At 46.4% G+C, this 17,941-nt stretch overlaps 1 protein-coding gene across 1 annotated transcript in view; it reads left to right on the top strand.

The window, feature by feature from the left end:
- The window catches only part of LOC137367179 (dynein axonemal heavy chain 8-like), a 2,062,041-nt gene that overhangs the window by 1,152,242 nt on the left and 891,858 nt on the right, over positions 1 to 17,941 (top strand). Inside the window, exons 71-72 of the mRNA XM_068028615.1 lie at positions 9,962 to 10,048; positions 14,819 to 14,926. Coding sequence (XP_067884716.1) covers positions 9,962 to 10,048; positions 14,819 to 14,926 — 195 coding nt within the window. The remainder of the gene's footprint in view (positions 1 to 9,961; positions 10,049 to 14,818; positions 14,927 to 17,941) is intronic.

Below are 17,941 nucleotides of genomic sequence, written 5' to 3'. Positions count from 1 at the left end.
TGCAAGTCTTTGGCATGTGGGAGGAAACCGGAGCACCCGGCGAAAACCCACGCAGATACAGCGAGAACTTGCAAACTCCACACAGGCAGTACCCAGAATTGAATCCGGGTCCCTGGAGCTGTGAGGCTGCAGTGCTAACCACAGCGCCACTGTGCCAGCATTTCAAGCGCTTGGGTAAAGTAGAATTAGGAGCTATCGTACGAATTGAGGAAAACCTGTAATGAGGTGACCCATGAGGAAACCTTATTAATTTATGCCAGTCGGAGTACTGCCATTTAAATATGTTGGGCAAAGCATAGCCATAGATGCTTTATCAAGTAAAAGCTTCCAGACATCCAGCAAGGCCTTGCAAGGCAAGGTAAAAATGTATTTCTTGGTGTAAGGAGAAAGAAAAGTCTTGCATTTATATCGTCCCTTTCAAGACTTTGAAACATCCCAAAGAGCTTCATAGCCAATCTGTACTTTTGAAGTTTAGTCACCATTGTAATGTAGGAAGCGTGGTGGCCAATTTGCATACAGCAAGGTCCCACAATCCGCAATGTGATATAATGTGATAATCATTTTCAGAGAACCATCTACAGTGGTTTTTCTTCCCACTCAAGCATCGTTATTCCTGGTGTCGCCCACAGATCTATCCTTGAACCCCTCCTATTTCTTATCTTCAGGATGCCCTCAGTGACATCATCTGAAAACAAAGTGTCAGTTTCCACATGGACACTGATGACTCCCAGCTTCATCTCACCATAATGGGCTGCATTTTACCAAGCCCTCGACATCGGGCTCTGTGGCGGGGGGCGCCTGAAGGTAGTTCTGGAAGAGGCCCGCCACTGACCTCGATGCCGGGAGGGCCCGGCTCAATCCTCCCGGCGGCGGTGAGGCTCCGTGGCAGCCCCCTTGCCGCTGGGCAACAGGACCTCAATTACAATATTCAAATGAATAAAATGAATACATTTACATAGATTTACCTGCAATCTTGAGGGTCTGCCGCGATCTTCGGCACGGCTACCGGTACTCCCGTGCCTTCATCTCCCTGTTCGAGGAAAGGTGGCGTGGCACTGGTGGGGAGGGGGGAGGAGGTAAGATTTTCAGTGTGGGAGTGGGAGGGGACGGGGTCAAATAGACGTAATGGGTGTGGGGATGGGTTGAACTTCAAACTTTGTGCAGTCTTGGGGGGAAGGTCACATTTAAAAGGTAAGTGTTTTTGGGGGGAAAGGGCAAATAATTATTGTAATTATTATGGGGGGGACGGGAAAGGGATGCTAGTAATTTATTTATTTAACTTTGGAGGTATATCTTTAAAAGTTTAAATTGGGTGGTAGAGCTGACTGTCCTTTAAAAATGGCGTCAGTGCCTGCGCATAGGCAGCTGATGCGATTGCTGGAGACGGACAGCCCGCCCCTTCCATGAGATTGGGGGGGCGGGCCACCTCAGCTACTTAAATGAGCTGGTGCACTTGAGATCGCAGCAGCTCTTCCATTTTTTGAGCTTGCCGCCGAGATCAGTGATGACCTCTTAAAATCCAGCCCCACCCCTCTCAACCCCATCACTGTCTCGAAATTGTCGGACTGCTTGTTCGAAATCCAGTACTAGATGCACAGAAATTTCCTCCTATTAAATATTGGGAAGATCAAAGCCATTGTCTTTGGTCCCCATGACAAACTCCGTTCCCTCGCCACCAACTCCATCCCTCTCCTTGGTCACTGTCTGAAGTTGAACCAGGCTAATTGCAACTTTGGTGTCATTTTTGACCCCATAATGAACTTCTGACCACATATCCTTGCCATGACTACGACTGCCTATTTCCACCTCTGTAACATTGCCCGACTCTGTTTCTGCCTTAAGTCATCTGTTGCTGAAACCCTCATCCATCCCTTTATTACCTCTAGATTTGACTATTCCAACACAGTCCTGGCCGACCTCCCACCTTGTACCCTCTGTAAACTCGGGATCCTCCAAAACTCTGCTGTCCATATTGTAATTCGCATCCTGTTCATCTCTCACCCCTGTGCTTGCTGGCCTACATTGGCTCCCGGTTAAGCAACACCTCGACTTTAAAATTCCTGTCCTTGTTTTCAAATCCCTCCAAGGCTTCACCACTCCCTATCTCTGTAATCTCCTCCAATTCCTCAACCCTCCAAGAGATCTGCGCTCATCTAATTCTGGCCTCCCCGATTTTAATTGCTCCATCAAGGGTGGCACAGTGGCGCAGTGGTTAGCACCGCAGCCTCACAGCTCCAGGGACCCGGGTTCAATTCTGGGTTCTACCTGTGCGGAGTTTGCAAGTTCTCCCCGTGACCGCGTGGGTTTTCGCCGGGTTCTTCTGTTTCCTCCCACCGCCAAAGACTTGCAGGTGATAAGTAAATTGGCCATTGTAAATTGCCCCTAGTGTAGGTAGGTGGTAGGGAATATGGGATTACTGTAGGGTTATGATGACCCTGCCAGTTGTGGCCAAGCTTGGAAGGCCACTTGGCTATGTTCGAGGAGCCCGTCCACGGCGACAATCAGGAGGAAGAGCGGCCACATGGTCCTGGCAGCGGCTCCCGCTCACTCGGCGACTCCGCGCTGCTTCCACACAAACTTTCCCTCAACTCCGGCTCGGCTCCCCGATCCCGATCCCAGTTGTAGTGCACCATTGTAAAAGGGACAATGGTGGGAGCTGATGCAATGTTTTACTACCCGCACCCCCTCCCCCCACCACCCCCCCGCTCCCAGCTCACCCCCCCTCGCACCCCTTCCCCCGCATCCCCTTCCCAGCTCCCCCCGCACACCCCCTACCCCCTGCAGCCCCCCCAGCACCCCCTTCCCACCGCACTCCTCCTCCTTGCACCCCCCCTCTGCACCCCCTTCCCCCCTTCCCTCCACCTCCTCCCACCGGCATCCACCTATCCCTGTGTAGGGGCCCCAACAACCCCACTGCCTTGTGGGCGTCTCGGGAGAGACCAAGGCTAAGGGAGTAAACCCCAGCAGAAAATCCGGAGCAGAACCCCGAGGGCGGTCATGTGTCACCTTTGGCATGTTTCCGGCAGTTCCTGCAGCCATATTGGTGCCAAACGTCATGCTCTGCACTCCTTTGGACCCCACCAGGAAGGCCGAGAGGGGGGTTTTGACACTTGGGCAACTCACAACCTCCATACATCTGCCTAGGCATGCGCATGGAGAGGTCACTCCATAGTCGCCTCACAGCGACCAAATCAACACGGAAGGCAGTAGTTATGGGTTATGTCCAGCTCAAGTGGCGTAGAGATTGGGTGCCACGGGTTGCCTTTGTCGGTGGGAGAGGTCATCGCATCTCACTCGACAGCGACTGCCCGCCTCAAACCGGCCAGCCCCCGGTCAGGAAGGTTCTGTCCCGCCACAGTTCACCTGCTTCAATGGGTGCTTGGAGCTCAGGGTCATTGCCTGACAAGTGGACTGTAACACCGCACCAAACAGCACGACTAAAAAAGGAAAGAAGGTACCAGCCCTTCGTTTTGCAAGCTGGAACGTCAGAACTATGTGTCCTGGCCTGTCAGAAGACTTTACACAAATCAACGATTCTCGGAAGACCGCCATCATCAACAACGAGCTCAGTAGACTCAATGTGGACATTGCAGCACTTCAGGAGACACGCCTCCCTGCGAGCAGATCTCTAAGAGAGCAAGACTACACCTTCTTCTGGCAGGGTAGGGATCCTGAAGAACCAAGTCAGCATGGAGTAGGCTTCGCAATCAGAAACTCTTTGCTCAGCATGATAGAACCACCCTCAAATGGCTCGGAACGCATACTGTCCATCCGACTGTTCACCGCCCCTGGTCTAGAACACCTACTCAGCATCGATGCTCCAACACTCTGCTCCCCACCTGAAGTTAAAGACCAGTTCTTTGAGGAACTCCATAATATCATGAATAGCATCCCCAACACCGAACACCTATTCCTGCTGGGGGACTTTAATGCCAGGGTTGGGGCCGACCATGACTCATGGCCTTCCTGCCTTGGGCGCTATGGCATTGGAAGGATGAATGAGAATGGACAGAGACTGCTTGAGTTGTGTACCTATCATAACCTCTGCATCACCAACTCATTCTTTCACACTAAACCCTGTCACCAGGTTTCTTGGAGGCACCCAAGATCACGTCGTTGGCATCAGCTAGATTTCATCGTCACAAGGCGAGCCTCTTTAAATGGTGTTCAAATCACATGCAGCTTCCACAGTGTGGACTGCGACACCGACCACTCCCTGGTGTGCAGCAAGGTTAGCCTCAAACCAAAGAAGCTGCATCACTCCAAGCAGAAGGGCCACCCACGCATCAACACGAGCAGAATTTCTCATCCACAGCTATTACACAAGTTTCTAAATTCACTTGAAAAAGCCCTCCAAAACACTCCCACAGGGGATGCAGGGACCAAGTGGGCCCACATCAGAGACGCCATCTATGACTCAGCAATGACCACCTATGGCAATTGTGTGAAGCGGAATGCAGACTGGTTTCAATCTCACATTGAAGAGCTGGAACCTGTCACAGCCGCTAAGCGCATTGCACTGCTGAACTACAAGAAAGCCCCCAGCGAGTTAACATCCATAGCACTTAAAGCTGCCAGAAGCGCTGCACAAAGAACAGCCAGGCGCTGCGCAAATGACTACTGGCAAAACCTATGTAGTCATATTCAGCTGGCCTCTGACACAGGAAATATCATAGGAATGTATGATGGCATTAAGAGAGCTTTTGCGCCAACCGTCAAGAAGATCGCCCCCCTCAAATCTAAATCAGGGGACACAATCACTGACCAACGCAAGCAAATGGAACACTACCTAGAACTGTACTCCAGGGAAAATGTCACTGAGACCGCCCTCAATGCAACCCTGTCTCGGCCAGTCATGGATGAGCTGGACATACAGCCAACAAAATCGGAACTCAGTGATGCCATTGATTCTCTAGCCAGTGGAAAAGCCCCTGGGAAGGACGGCATTACCCCTGAAATCATCAAGAGTGCCAAGCCTGCTATACGAACTGCTTTGTCTGTGCTGGGATGAGGGAGCAGTACCACAGGACATGCGCGATGCCAATATCATCACCCTCTGTGAGAACAAGGGTGACCGCGGTGACTGCAACAACTACCGTGGAATCTCCCTGCTCAGCATAGTGGGGAAAGTATTCGCTCGTGTCGCTTTAAACAGGCTCCAGAAGCTGGCTGAGCGTGTCTACCCTGAGGCACAGTGTGGCTTTCGAGCAGAGAGATCCACCATTGACATGCTGTTCTCCCTTCGCCAGCTACAGGAGAAATGCCGTGAACAACAGATGCCCCTCTACGTTGCTTTCATTGATCTCACCAAAACCTTTGACCTCGTTAGCAGAAGTGGTCTCTTCAGACTACTAGAAAAGATTGGATGTCCACCAAAGCTACTCAGTATCTTCACCTCATTCCATGACAATATGAAAGGCACAATTCAGCATAGCGGCACCTCATCAGAACCCTTTCCAATCCTGAGTGGCGTGAAACAGGACTGTGTTCTCGTACCTACACTGTTTGGGATCTTCTGCTCCCTGCTGCTCTCACATGCATTCAAGTTCTCAGAAGAAGAAATTTTCCTCCACACAAGATCGGGTGGCAGGTTGTTCAACCTTGCCCGTCTAAAAGCGAAGACCAAAGTACGGAAAGTCCTCATCAGGGAACTCCTCTTTGCTGACGATGCTGCATTAACATCTCACACTGAAGAGTGTCTGCAGAGACTCAGCGACAGGTTTGCGGCTGCCTGCAATGAATTTGGCCTAACCATCAGCCTCAAGAAAACGAACATCATGGGACAGGACGTCAGAAATGCCCCATCTATCAATATCGGCGACCACAGTCTGGAAGTGGTTCAAGAGTTCACCTACCTAGGCTCAACTATCACCAGTAACCTGTCTCTCGATGCAGAATTAAACAAGCGCATGGGAAAGGCTTCCTCTGCTATGTCCAGACTGGCCAAGAAAGTGTTGGAAAATGGTGCACTGACACAGAACACAAAAGTCCAAATGTATCAAGCCTGTGTCCTCAGTACCTTGCTCTACGGCAGCGAGGCCTGGACAACATACGTCAGCCAAGAGCGACGTCTCAAATCATTCCATCTTCGCTGCCTCTGAAAAACCCTTGGCATCAGGTGGCAGGACCGTATCTCCAACACAGAAGTCCTCGAGGCGGCCAACATCCCCAGCATATACCCTACTAAGCCAGCGGCGCCTGAGATGGCTTGGCCATGTGAGACGCATAGAAGATGGCAGGATCCCCAAAGACACATTGTACAGCGAGCTCGTCACTGGTACCAGACCCACTGGCTGTCCATGTCTCCGCTTTAAAGACGTCGGCAAACGCGACATGAAGTCCTGTGACATTGATCACAAGTCGTGGGAGTCAGTTGCCAGCGATCGCCAGAGCTGGCGGGCAACCATAAAGGCGGGGCTAAATCGTGGCGAGTCAAAGAGACTTAGCAGTTGGCAGGAAAAAGACAGAGGCGCAAGGAGAGAGCCAACTGTGTAACAGCCCCGACAACCAATTTTATCTGCAGCACCTGTGGAAGAGTCTGTCACTCTAGAATTGGCCTTTATAGCCACTCCAGGCGCTGCTGCACAAACCATGGACCACCTCCAGGTGCTTACCCATTGTCCCTCGAGACAAGGAGGCCAAAGAAGTAGGGTTAGTATAAATGGGTGGTTCTTGGTCGGCACAGACTCGGTGGGCCGAACGGCCTGTATCAGTGCTGTATCTCTCAATAAATAAAATAAAAATAAATAAATCTTTGGTGGCTGTGCCTTCAGCTGCCAAAACTCTAAACTCTGGAATTCTCTCCCTAAACTTCTCTACCTCACTACCTTCCTCCTCCTTTAAGAACATCTTTAAAACCTACCTCTTATCTGCCCAATAAGCTCCTTCTGTGTTCGTTGCCAAATTTTGCTTCACAACACTCCTGTGGAGAACCTTGAGACTTTTGATAACATTATAGGCACCCTGTAAATAGAGGTAGTGGGTTTTGTGTTCTGACCAGATAATCCATTTTAATGGTATTAATTGAAAGTTAAATATTGGCCAGGAAATCAGAGACAACTCCCCTGCACTTCTTTGAAGTAGAGCCATGGAGTCTTTTATGTCCTACTGAGGGGGAGGATGGGGCCTCATTTATCTCATCCAACAGCGTAGCTTTTATCTTCCATGGCGTAGCAGTCTCTCGGTACTGAACTGGAGTGTCAAACTAGATGTTGTGCTCAAATATCTGAGTGGAAATTAAACACAGAAACCTCTGATTCACATGCACATCTGAGCCAGGTCTGACAGGAGGAGCAAAAGTGAGCAGTTCTTGGCACTACATCTTCGGAATTATATATTGGCTTTGGACGGAGTGTTGCAGACATTTAGCAGAATGAGGCCTGAATCCAAGCATTAAATTATGAGGAGAGATTACCAAACCATGGTTATTTTCAGTGGAATTTAGAAGGTTAAGGGTGTCATGCAGATCCCCACCTGCCAAGAATGAGGCATATTAATTTTGTTATCCGAACATTGATTTTAAACTGTTGCTGGAGTGACTTGTCAAACAGATCAGCCGTGGCTGGAAAAAACATTTACATACTAACAGACAGTGCTTGTGGAGACAAAGGACCATTCCCTGACATATTCAACTGGACTTTCAGCAATGGACATTGAAGGTGGGGAAGCTCACATTCTAGGATGACTGCTAAGATGGCCAAATCCACAAACAGACGTGGTCAAACCAACTCGCCAGATGACTAACCTGCTGGGCAACCTGAGTTTTTTTGAATTGTACAGACAGTTTAAGAGAGAGAGATTGTTGCTCCTGGACTGAGAAGACCTCTCCTGTCTGCTCCCATCTCTTTCTCACAAGCCTCTGGACCCACTGAAGACACATGAACCCCAAGAGAGAAAAGTCTCCTACATCAAACAAGGTTTAAGAAGAATACTGGGTCCCAATGAAAAGCAAGACCTACCTACAATCTACAGCGAGCTCGAAGAACAGTAACCAAAACCATCTTCAGATATTGCCTCAAACTTTTCCACTTTATTTCTTCTGCTCTTTTCTGTCTCTCTCTGCATGTGTGTATCGCGTATGCATGCTAGCATGGGCGCGTTGTGTATTTGTAGACGTTGACTGAATTAGAGCTTAAGTTTAGTGAATTTCAACCTATCTTCTTTAAACCTAAGAAAACCTGCTTGGCTGGTTTCTTTGCCTTATAATTGGAAAGCAGTGAACAAGGATTCACCAAGAGGGAGCTAAAAACATGGTGTGCTTAAAATTAAGCCCCGTTACGGTAAGACCAGCTAAAGGCTGAGAGGGAACCCTGGACCCCTTTTTCACCTGGTCGTAACAAGAGGTGATTTGATTACAGTATTCAAGATATTAAGGGGAACTGATAAGGTGAGAGAGTCTACGACTAGGGGGCATCATCTAAAAATTAGAGCCAGATCTACCAGGAGTGAAATTATGAAACACTTCTACACACAAAGGATGGTAGAAATTTGCAACTGTCTCCTACAAGTGGCAATTGATGCTAGATCAATTGTAAATTTTAACTCTAAGATAGATTTTTGTTCCCCAAAGATGTTGACGGATATGGGGCAAAAGTGGGTATATGGAGTTTGGTCACAGATAAGCTAAGATCTCCTTGAATGGCAGAACAGACTGAGGGGATAAATGGCCTACTCTGGTTCCTATGTTCCTGGCCTCCTCACATCCTCAAGCTGCCAGCAAAACTTAGGAATTTTTTTGAAAATCATGAATTTGATGCTGCAGCCTACCCAATCAATAACTATGATATATTGTGATAGCCATGCATTTAAAAAGAAAGCTTCCTTACCGATCTGACATTTTTGGGGGTATGTAATCTGGTATTTGAAGGGCTGCTTCAAGCCATTTAAGTGTATTTTTAGTTCAAAAATGCTTTGCAGCACTTGGTCAGCTTTACAGTGTGTTAATGGAGCAGCAGTGTCAGAGCATCAGGATTTTCTAATCATCTGTTCTGACCATCTGTTTTGAAGAGTACATACCTGAGGTGTCATAGCCTTTTCTCTTTACAAATGTTCACTGATGTAAGAGAAATGCATTGAAATTACTGCTTGAATGAGTCTTCTATAATTTGTCTAATTAGGCAGATCTTGACTTTGTGTGAGAATGTAAATCAGTGATAGCAAGTTGGAAGCCCATTTTTATGTCTCCTGATTTTTATCTCCATTCAATGCAAAAGTCAAAAGCTGTTTGTACTGATTTAACTCTCTAATATCCCATGTACAGCAGTTTACTGCACATATGCCTGTAGTGTGATTGTCCATAAGAGTGATGTCCCTTTTAGATCTTAGTGTGCTAATGAGCCAAGTACCAGGATGCAACCAAGTGACTCGAACCAGAGTCATTCTGCTACTGTAACACCTAGAGGCAAGTCATATAAATAGTTAGCTCTTCACTGTATATACTTGTTAGCTGTTAATAAACTTCTTTGAGATCTTCAATCAACTGAACTCCACGCATTTCATTTATGTTGCATCAGACAACATAAAAAGCCTCTCATTACAATGCCCAGTATTCTTGAAAGAAAACCTGCATTATCCTCAGCCTCATATCCAGGAATAGTCCTGCTGTTACAGTGGCAAATTATTGCTTTTGGTAGAATTCTGTATTTACCACCTGGCTGCAAAGCCTTTATTTGGTTCGAGGGAAATGTAACAGAGCGCATACGAATTTCCTTCCTTTTAAATTAATGGAAGGGAAATAAGATGTGCCCCATTCTATTATGTGAATCTCCCTGCCCAACTTTCCAGTTTAGATAATACTTTAAGAGCAGCCTGTAAAGATAAAAATCTACCCGCTATTTACACTGACGTACACTCTTAAACTATGAATGCATTAATTAAGGAATGCCATTTTAAACAAGTCTCTTTAATTATCTTTCTCTCCAACATCTCTGTATGTCTATTTTACCTCTTTCCTCGCTTGCAGAATCCTGGCTATGCAGGGCGACAAGAACTACCAGAAAATCTAAAAATTCAATTTAGGACAGTAGCCATGATGGTGCCAGATAGGCAGGTGAGAGAAATTGTTCCAATTTATGTGACATATATTCCAAAAGAACTCAATCTTGGTCAAGTTTTAATTCAAGTCCATTAACTCTGTATCTGTGCTGGCTGCGGTTCAGTTGGTAGCTTTCTCGCCTGAGTCAGAAAGTTGTGAGTTCAATTCTCACTCCAAAATTTGGGTACAAAAATCAAGGCTGATACTCTAGTGCAGCATTGAGGTAGTGTTGCACTCAGAGCTGCTGTCTTTCGGGTCACATGTTCAACCAAGGTTCTGTCTGCCCTCTTAGGTGAACATAACAAATCCTATTGCACTAGTTTGAAGAAAAGCAGCGGAGAGAGAAATTCCAGAGCTTAGGGCTTAGGCAGTTGAAGGCATGGCACAAATGGTGGGGCGAATAAATTGGGGATGTGTAGTTGGTTAGAATTGGAGGAGCGCAGGGATATCAAAGGATTGTGGGGCTTGAAGAGGTTATAGATATAGGGAGTGGTAAGCCATGGAGGGATTTGAAAACAAGGATGAGAATTTAAAAATTGAGGGATTGCTGGACTGGGAGCCAATGTAGGTCAGTGAGTACAGGGGTGATGAGTGAATGGAACTTAGTGTGAGTTAGGATATATAAAGCAGAGTTTTGGATGAGCTCAACTTTATGGTGGGTGTAAGATAGGAGAATGGCCAGGAGAGCTTTGGAGTAGTCAAGTCTCCAGGTAATGAAAGCATGGGAGGGTTTCAACAACAGATGAGCTAAGGCAGGGATAGAGACCGGCAATATTCCTGAGGTGGAAGTAGAGAGTGTTATGACCAAGTGAGGAAGGGGTCTCAGGCTCCCCTTTTGCCCCTTCTCTGGTTTGACCACAAGAGGTTTTATCCTTTTTTAACACAGTGATTGAACTTACTACCTCTGTGAGTACTGCTCCTGTTCCTCCAATATAATTGCAAATGACCCAATCAGACAGGTTTTCTTGAGTTTTAGCAAGAAAGATATAAATTTATTATCCTTAACATTCTAAACCAGTTAAAATACTAAAATATGCTACGCATCCATGCACACATTCACACAAGAGTCTCACACACACACAAATAGATTACAGAAGGATAACAAAGTTGGGTGGTTGGAGTAGCGTCTGTAATAAATTAAATTTAAATACAGTGTATCAGTCCAGAGTCCTTAGTTGAAATTATAGTCCTGAAGTCCTCATTGAGCCATGTGCACAGTTTGGGCTTGCATCTCAGGGCTTAGGAAGGCAGAAGAGGGGGTTTTGACCCTTGTCCCCTAGTTGTTGGTTGTGGTGGTCCATAGACCTGGCTTTACCAGTTTCAGCTGAGGCTTCTGTGGCTCTGTCCTGGAGAGAGAGTGAGAGAGAGAGAGAGCTGCCTCCATGATGGCTTCTCAGTTACTGCCTGCTTTCTGAATGACCAAGCTTAGGCTCTCCAGAGCTGCACAGCAGTCACAAGACATTCCCAAAACCTCTTTCCTGGTTTAATGAGGCCCTTCTGGAAATTTCTCTGAGATTCAAGGCGCCATACCTTAAGCTGTTCAGTCATACCTGGAGGGGGTTGGCTCTTTCAAAGTCAATGAGTGTAAATGGCTCTTGATGACCATGCTGACAAAGACATTTCAGGTAATTTAATCAGAGAGCAACCCTTTGTTCTGGCTAGTTTGAATCAGTTAAGCTCCCATCTAATGAAGTTTCAAATGTAAATTCCCATGGCCATCTTGGTTGCCACGTTACTCTTTTAAAAAGAGTTTATTTGTAAGAATTTCCAGCAAATATCTAAGGCAAGGTTCCAACTGATGAAATTATTATTTCCCATTTGGCATGTGGGTTTTCATGATAAGAGTCTTGGTGATTGAGTGGAATATGGGGGTCAGAAGCTTATCTTCGGGTCAAATAGGATGCTGAGGTTGCAAACTGTCTGAATCAATCTCAGCCAGTGGTCAGGGAGAGGGATGGAGTCAGTAGCTAGGGAATGGAGTTTGTGGCAGGGACCGAAGACGGTGGTTTCAGTCTTCCAAACTTTTAGTGAGAGAAAATTTCTGCTTATGCCATACTGGATATCAGATCAGCAGTGTCATCAGAGGCAGTGGAAGGATCAAGAGAGAGCAGTGGTGGTGATGTAGAACTGGATGTTGTCAGCATACATGTGGAATCTGACGGTATGTTTTCAGATGATGTCACTGAGGAATAACACAGAGTCATAGGCTGGAATTTTACAGCCCCCACCTCCCCCATTGGGAGTGGGTTGGAAGGCGTGGGGTGGGGGTGGGGTGTAAAATCAGGTGGGATGGTGAGGGTTGCTGTGCCCATCGTCTACCCACCTCCATTGGTATTTTACCAGTGGCGGAGGAGGTGATGGCCGACCTGCCTACCCTTAGGCCAATTGAGGCCCTTAATTGGCTAATTAATGGCTACTTAAGGGCCTCTTCTAGTATTTTACCAGCAGCGGAAGGGCATTTCGCCATCTGGGGAGGCCGTCCAGTTAAACCTGGCAGCCTCCTCGCACACTGGGGAGTTCCCTCTTGATCAGGTATCCTGTGCCCAACGGAGGGGCCCCCCAACGGCACTCTCTTGCAAAAGACCCACCCTCCCCTTCACCAGGGCCTGGCTGATTGGCCCCAGAAAGACCCGACCCCACTTACCTTCTTTTCCAGCCTCCATCACTAGCTTGGTCTGGGGCCTGCTGCGGTCCCAGCAGTGGCCACTGCTCCCAATGTCGCTGCTGAGACTGAAGAACTGCTGGCCCTCTGATTGACTGGCAGCTCTTGGAGTCATCGATTCATAGAGTCATTTATGACACAGAAGGAGGCCACTTGGCCCAGCGAGTCCATGCTGGCTTTCCACAGAGCTATGCATTAAGTCCCACTCCCCGGCTTGATACCCATAGTCCTTAGTCCTGCAAATCTGTTTCTCTCGTGACCATCCGTGTTCACAAATCATAGTGAATTCATCCATATTTGGTCATCCAAAAAAACGTCGTATTTGTTGTCAGTACGACCTCTGTCATTATAATAGGAGCTGTCACTGTCATGTTTGTTTATCAGCTCATCTAAACTGCTGGCTTCTGCCAGAAAGTTGTGATCTGGTATTGAGGTTCGGCTTCACTCTAACACTTGAACATACGAACATACGAACTAGGAGCAGGAATAGGCCATTCGCCCCCTCGAGCCTGCTCCGCCATTCAACAAGATCATGGCTAATCTGATTGTAACCTCAATCCACATTCCTGCCTACCCCCGATAACCTTTCCCCGCCACCCCCCCCCCCCCCCCGCCTTGCTTATCAAGAATCTATCTTCCTCTGCCTTAAATATCTTCAAAGCCTCTGCTTCTACCGCCTTTTGAAAAAGAGTTCCAAAGACTCACAACCCTCTGAGGGAAAAAATTTCTTCTCATCTCTGTCTTAAATGGTCATCCCTTATTTTTCTAGAACCCTAGCTCTAGATTCTTCCACAAGGGGAAACATCCTTTCCACATCCATTCTGTCAAGACCCCTCAGAAGCTTATATGTTTCAATCAAATCACCTCTTATTGTTCTATACTCCAGCAGATACAAGCCTAGCCGGTCTCACCAATGCCCTGTATAATGAAACATAATCTCCCTACTTTAGTATTCAATTCTCCTCACAATAAACAATACATTCTATTAACTTTCCTAATTAAATGCTGTGCCTGCATACTAACGTTTTGCAATTCACGCACTAGGACACCCAGATTCCTCTGCATCTCAGAGCTCTGCAATCTCTCACCATTTAGATAACATGCTTCTTTTCTATTCTTCCTGCCAAAATGGACAATTTCACATTTTCCCACATTATACTCCATTTTCCAGATCTTTGCCCACATTAACCTATCTATATCTCTTTGTTGCCTCTTAATGTCCTCCTCACAATTGAGGAAGGCCATCTATCTACCTCTGCCTTAAAAATATTCAAAGCCTCTGCTTCCACTGCCCTTTGAAGAAGAGAGTTCCAAAAATTCACGACCCGCTGAGAGAAAAAAGGACATCCTGCCTCAGAGGAGCAGAAGCCACTACCTCACCACGCAAAATAGTGTCGTGGCTTCCAGAGCAGTTGGAGGCAGGCTCACCCCTGGCTTTCCAGCTGGTTGGCGGGGTCACTGCCTCCTCATTAAATCCCGGCTATAGAGTCATTGTGGCACAGAAGCATGTAGAAGGGGGCCAAGATAGAGATTTGGGGCACTCCAAAATTAACAGTGCATGTGCAGGAAGAGAAGCCATTGAAAGTGATTCTCTGTCCACAACTAGATAGATAAGAATGGAACCACGCGACTGCAGTCCCACCTAGCCTGATGATAGAGGAGAGGCATTGTGGGGAGATAGTGTGGACAACCATATCAAGGCCAGGATACAGATCGAGAAGGATGGGGAGGAATAGTTTACCACATTCACAGTTACCTTGCGAGCCATTCTGCCACAAGGAACAACATTGAGTAAACCATCGACTGCCTGAACTGTTGCAGACGAGTTTTGTAGTACACCCAATTTCTGTGTAAATGTCTAGATTAAGGTTCAGTTTGGCAAGAAAAATATCAAACTTAACCTGCTCTAGTACTCAGGTTTAGCATCAGAATCAGATTCAGGGACCTTAGATATGATCCCATGGATATGTAGCGCTATGTTACTGCACTACTAATCCAACAGGTGTTAAATACTGTAGGTTTGTTTTTTATTTGTTTATATCTAAATATAAATATATCTATATAGTTGTTCCATTTAAATATGAAATGGAGTTCCTTTATAAAATTCATTTTAACTGTTTCAGATCATTATAAGGGTCAGGCTTGCCAGTGTCGGATTTCTGGATAATGTGTTGCTGGCTCAAAAATTCTTTGTACTTTACAAACTCTGTGAAGAGCAACTTACGAAGCAGGTACGTAACAGGCCTGGATGTAATGTGAAACATATTTCACTTATTTCACTGAAATAATTAAAATGTTAATGTTACATCTAATAAACCCGAGAGTTCATATTCAAAATCCTAACCATTTTTCAGCCAAATTTATCTTCCATCTCTCCTTTTAATACAATAAGTTTGACTTGAGTCGTGCTGAAAGTGATGGACTATGAAGAGAAAAGTAGATGTCAATACAGACAGGTTGCAATTCTTCTGATCTTTACAGAAACATGTTCAGTCTCCTAATTTTACTGGGTGAGTCCCTTCATATTTTGTGCCCAGGTATGTCCTGTGTACAAAAAAGCAGGACAAATTTAACCCGGCCACATACCGCCCTATCAGTCTACTCTTGATCATCAGCAAAGTGATGGAAGGGGTCGTCGACAGCGCTATCAAGAGTCACTTGCTTAGCAATAACCTGCTCACTGATGGTCAGTTAGGTTCTGCCAGGGCCACTTAGCTCCTGAATTCACTACAGCCTTGGTCCAAACATGGACAAAAGAACTGAACTCCAGAGATGAGGTGAGAGTGACTGACTGCCCTTGTCATCAAGGTAACATTTGACCGAGTATGGCATCAAGGAGCCCAAGCAAAACTGAAGTCAATGAGAATCAGGGGGAAAACTCTCTGCTGCGTGGAGTCATACCTAGCACAAAGGAAAATGGTTGTGGTTGTTGGTGGTTAATCATCTCAGTTCCAGGACATTACTGCAGGAGCTCCTCAGCGTAGTGTCCTAGTTCCAAACATCTTCAGCTGCTTCATCAATGACCTTCCCACCGTCATAAGGTCAGAAATGGGGATATTTGCTGATGATTGCACAATGTTCAGCACCATTCGCAACTTGTCAGATACTGAAGCAACCCATGTCCAGATTCAACAAGACCTGGACAACATCCAGACTTGGGAAGATAAGTGGCAAGTAACATTCACACCACACAAATGCAGGCATTGATGATCTCAAACAAGAGGGAATCTAACCATCTCCCCTTGATGTTCAATGGCATTACGATTGCTGAATCCCCTATTATCAAAATCCTAGGGGCTACCATTGACCAGAAACTGAACTGGACGAACCACATAAATTCTGTGGTGACAAGAGCAGGTCAGAGGCTAGGAATTCTGCGGCAAGTAACTCACCTCCTGTCTTCACAATGCCTGTTCATCATCTACACTGCACAAGTCAGGAATGTGATGGAATACTCTCCACGCCTGGATGGATGCAGCTCCAACAACACTCAAGAAGCTCGACACCATCCAGGACAAGCCCGCTTGATCGCCACCCATCTACCATCTTCAGCCTTCACTCCCTCCATCACCAATGCACAGTGGCAGCAGTACATACCATTTACAAGATGAACTGCAGCAACTCACCAAGGCTCCTTCAACAGCGCCTTCCAAACCCGCTACCTCTATCACCTAGAAGGACAAGGGCAGCAGATGCATGGGAACACCACCACCTGCAATTCCCCTCCAAACTGCACACCACCCTAACTTGGAACTATATAGCCGTTCCTTCATTATCGCTGGGTCAAAATCCTGGAACTCCCTTGCTAACAGCACTGTTAGTGTATCTACACCCGAAGGACTGTAGCGGTTCAAGATGGCAGCTCACCACCAGTTTCTCAAGGGCAGTTAGGGATGGGCAATAAACGCTGGCATAGCCAGTGATGCTCACATCCCATGAAAGGAGTGAAAAAAACCTTTCCCATCTGATTTTTCCACTATATATATAGATTAATATCCCCAATGATTATCGCTGTACCTTTCTGGAAAGCTCCCCTTATTTCTTCCTTTATACCCCATTCTACCATGTGGTTACTGTTAGGGGATCTGCACACCACTCCCACAAGTGACTTCTTGCATTTATTATTTCTCATCTCTACCCAAATTTCTTCTACATCCTGATTTCCTGAATTTAGGTCATCCCTCTCTATTGCACTAATAACACCATTAATTCACAGAGCCACCTCTCCACATTTTCAGCACTTCCTGTCCTTCCTAAGTGTCATGTACCCTTCAATATACAGGTCCCAATCTATGTCATCCTGCAGCCATGTCGAAGTAATGGCTATCAGATCACACTTATTTATTTCTAGTTGTGCTATCAGTTCATCTGTTTTATTTCAAGTGCTATGTGCATTCAGATACAGAGCCTTTAGTTTTGTCCTTTTATTATTTTTGCACCCTCTAACCTTATCTGGTATTTACTCTTAGATTTGTACTCTCTCTCCCTTCTTGTCATGGTCTGTTTATGCTTTCCCATATTGATACCTTTCTCTTTTACCTTGTCTCTATTCTTAGATTTCCCACATCTTCCCAAATTTGATCCCTTGCCCCCATTATTTAGATTAAAACCCTCTTTACTTCCCTATGCGATGCAGCTCACTAGAACACTGGTTCCAGCACGGTTCAAGTGAAGACGGTCCCAACGGTACAGCCCCCACTTTCCCCAGTATTGGTGCCAGTGCCCTGTGAACCAGAATCCACTTCTACCAGATCAGACTTTCAGCCATGCACTCATTTTTCTAATCTTATTTGTCCTATGCCAATTTGCGTGTGGCTCTGGTAATAATTCAGAGATTATTACCTTTGAAGTTCTGCTTCTTAATTTGGTGCCTAACTCCTCATACTGGCAATGTGTTGTCCTGCCTATGTCATTGATACTTACATGGACCATAACAACTGAATCCTCCCCCTCCCACTGTAAGTTCCTCTCCAGCTCTAAGCAGATATCCTGAACCTTGGCACCGGGCAGGCAGCAGAGCCTTCTGGACTTGTGCTCTTTGTTGCAGAGAACAGTTTCAATCCCCCCTCACTGTACTGTCCCCAACTATCACAACTTTCCTTTTTGCTTCCCCCGCTTGAATGGCTTCCTGTACCATGGTGCCATGGCCAGTCTGCTCATCGACCCTGCAGACCTCACTCTTGTCCACACAGGTTGCAAGCAGCTCAAACCTGTTTGACAATTGCAAAGGCTGAGGCTCCTTCACT

The sequence above is a fragment of the Heterodontus francisci genome, chromosome 3, assembly GCF_036365525.1.
Source record: "Heterodontus francisci isolate sHetFra1 chromosome 3, sHetFra1.hap1, whole genome shotgun sequence".
NCBI lineage: Eukaryota > Metazoa > Chordata > Chondrichthyes > Heterodontiformes > Heterodontidae > Heterodontus > Heterodontus francisci.
The sequence above is the reverse complement of the archived record's forward strand: the minus strand, read 5'-3'. Positions and strand labels throughout refer to the sequence as shown.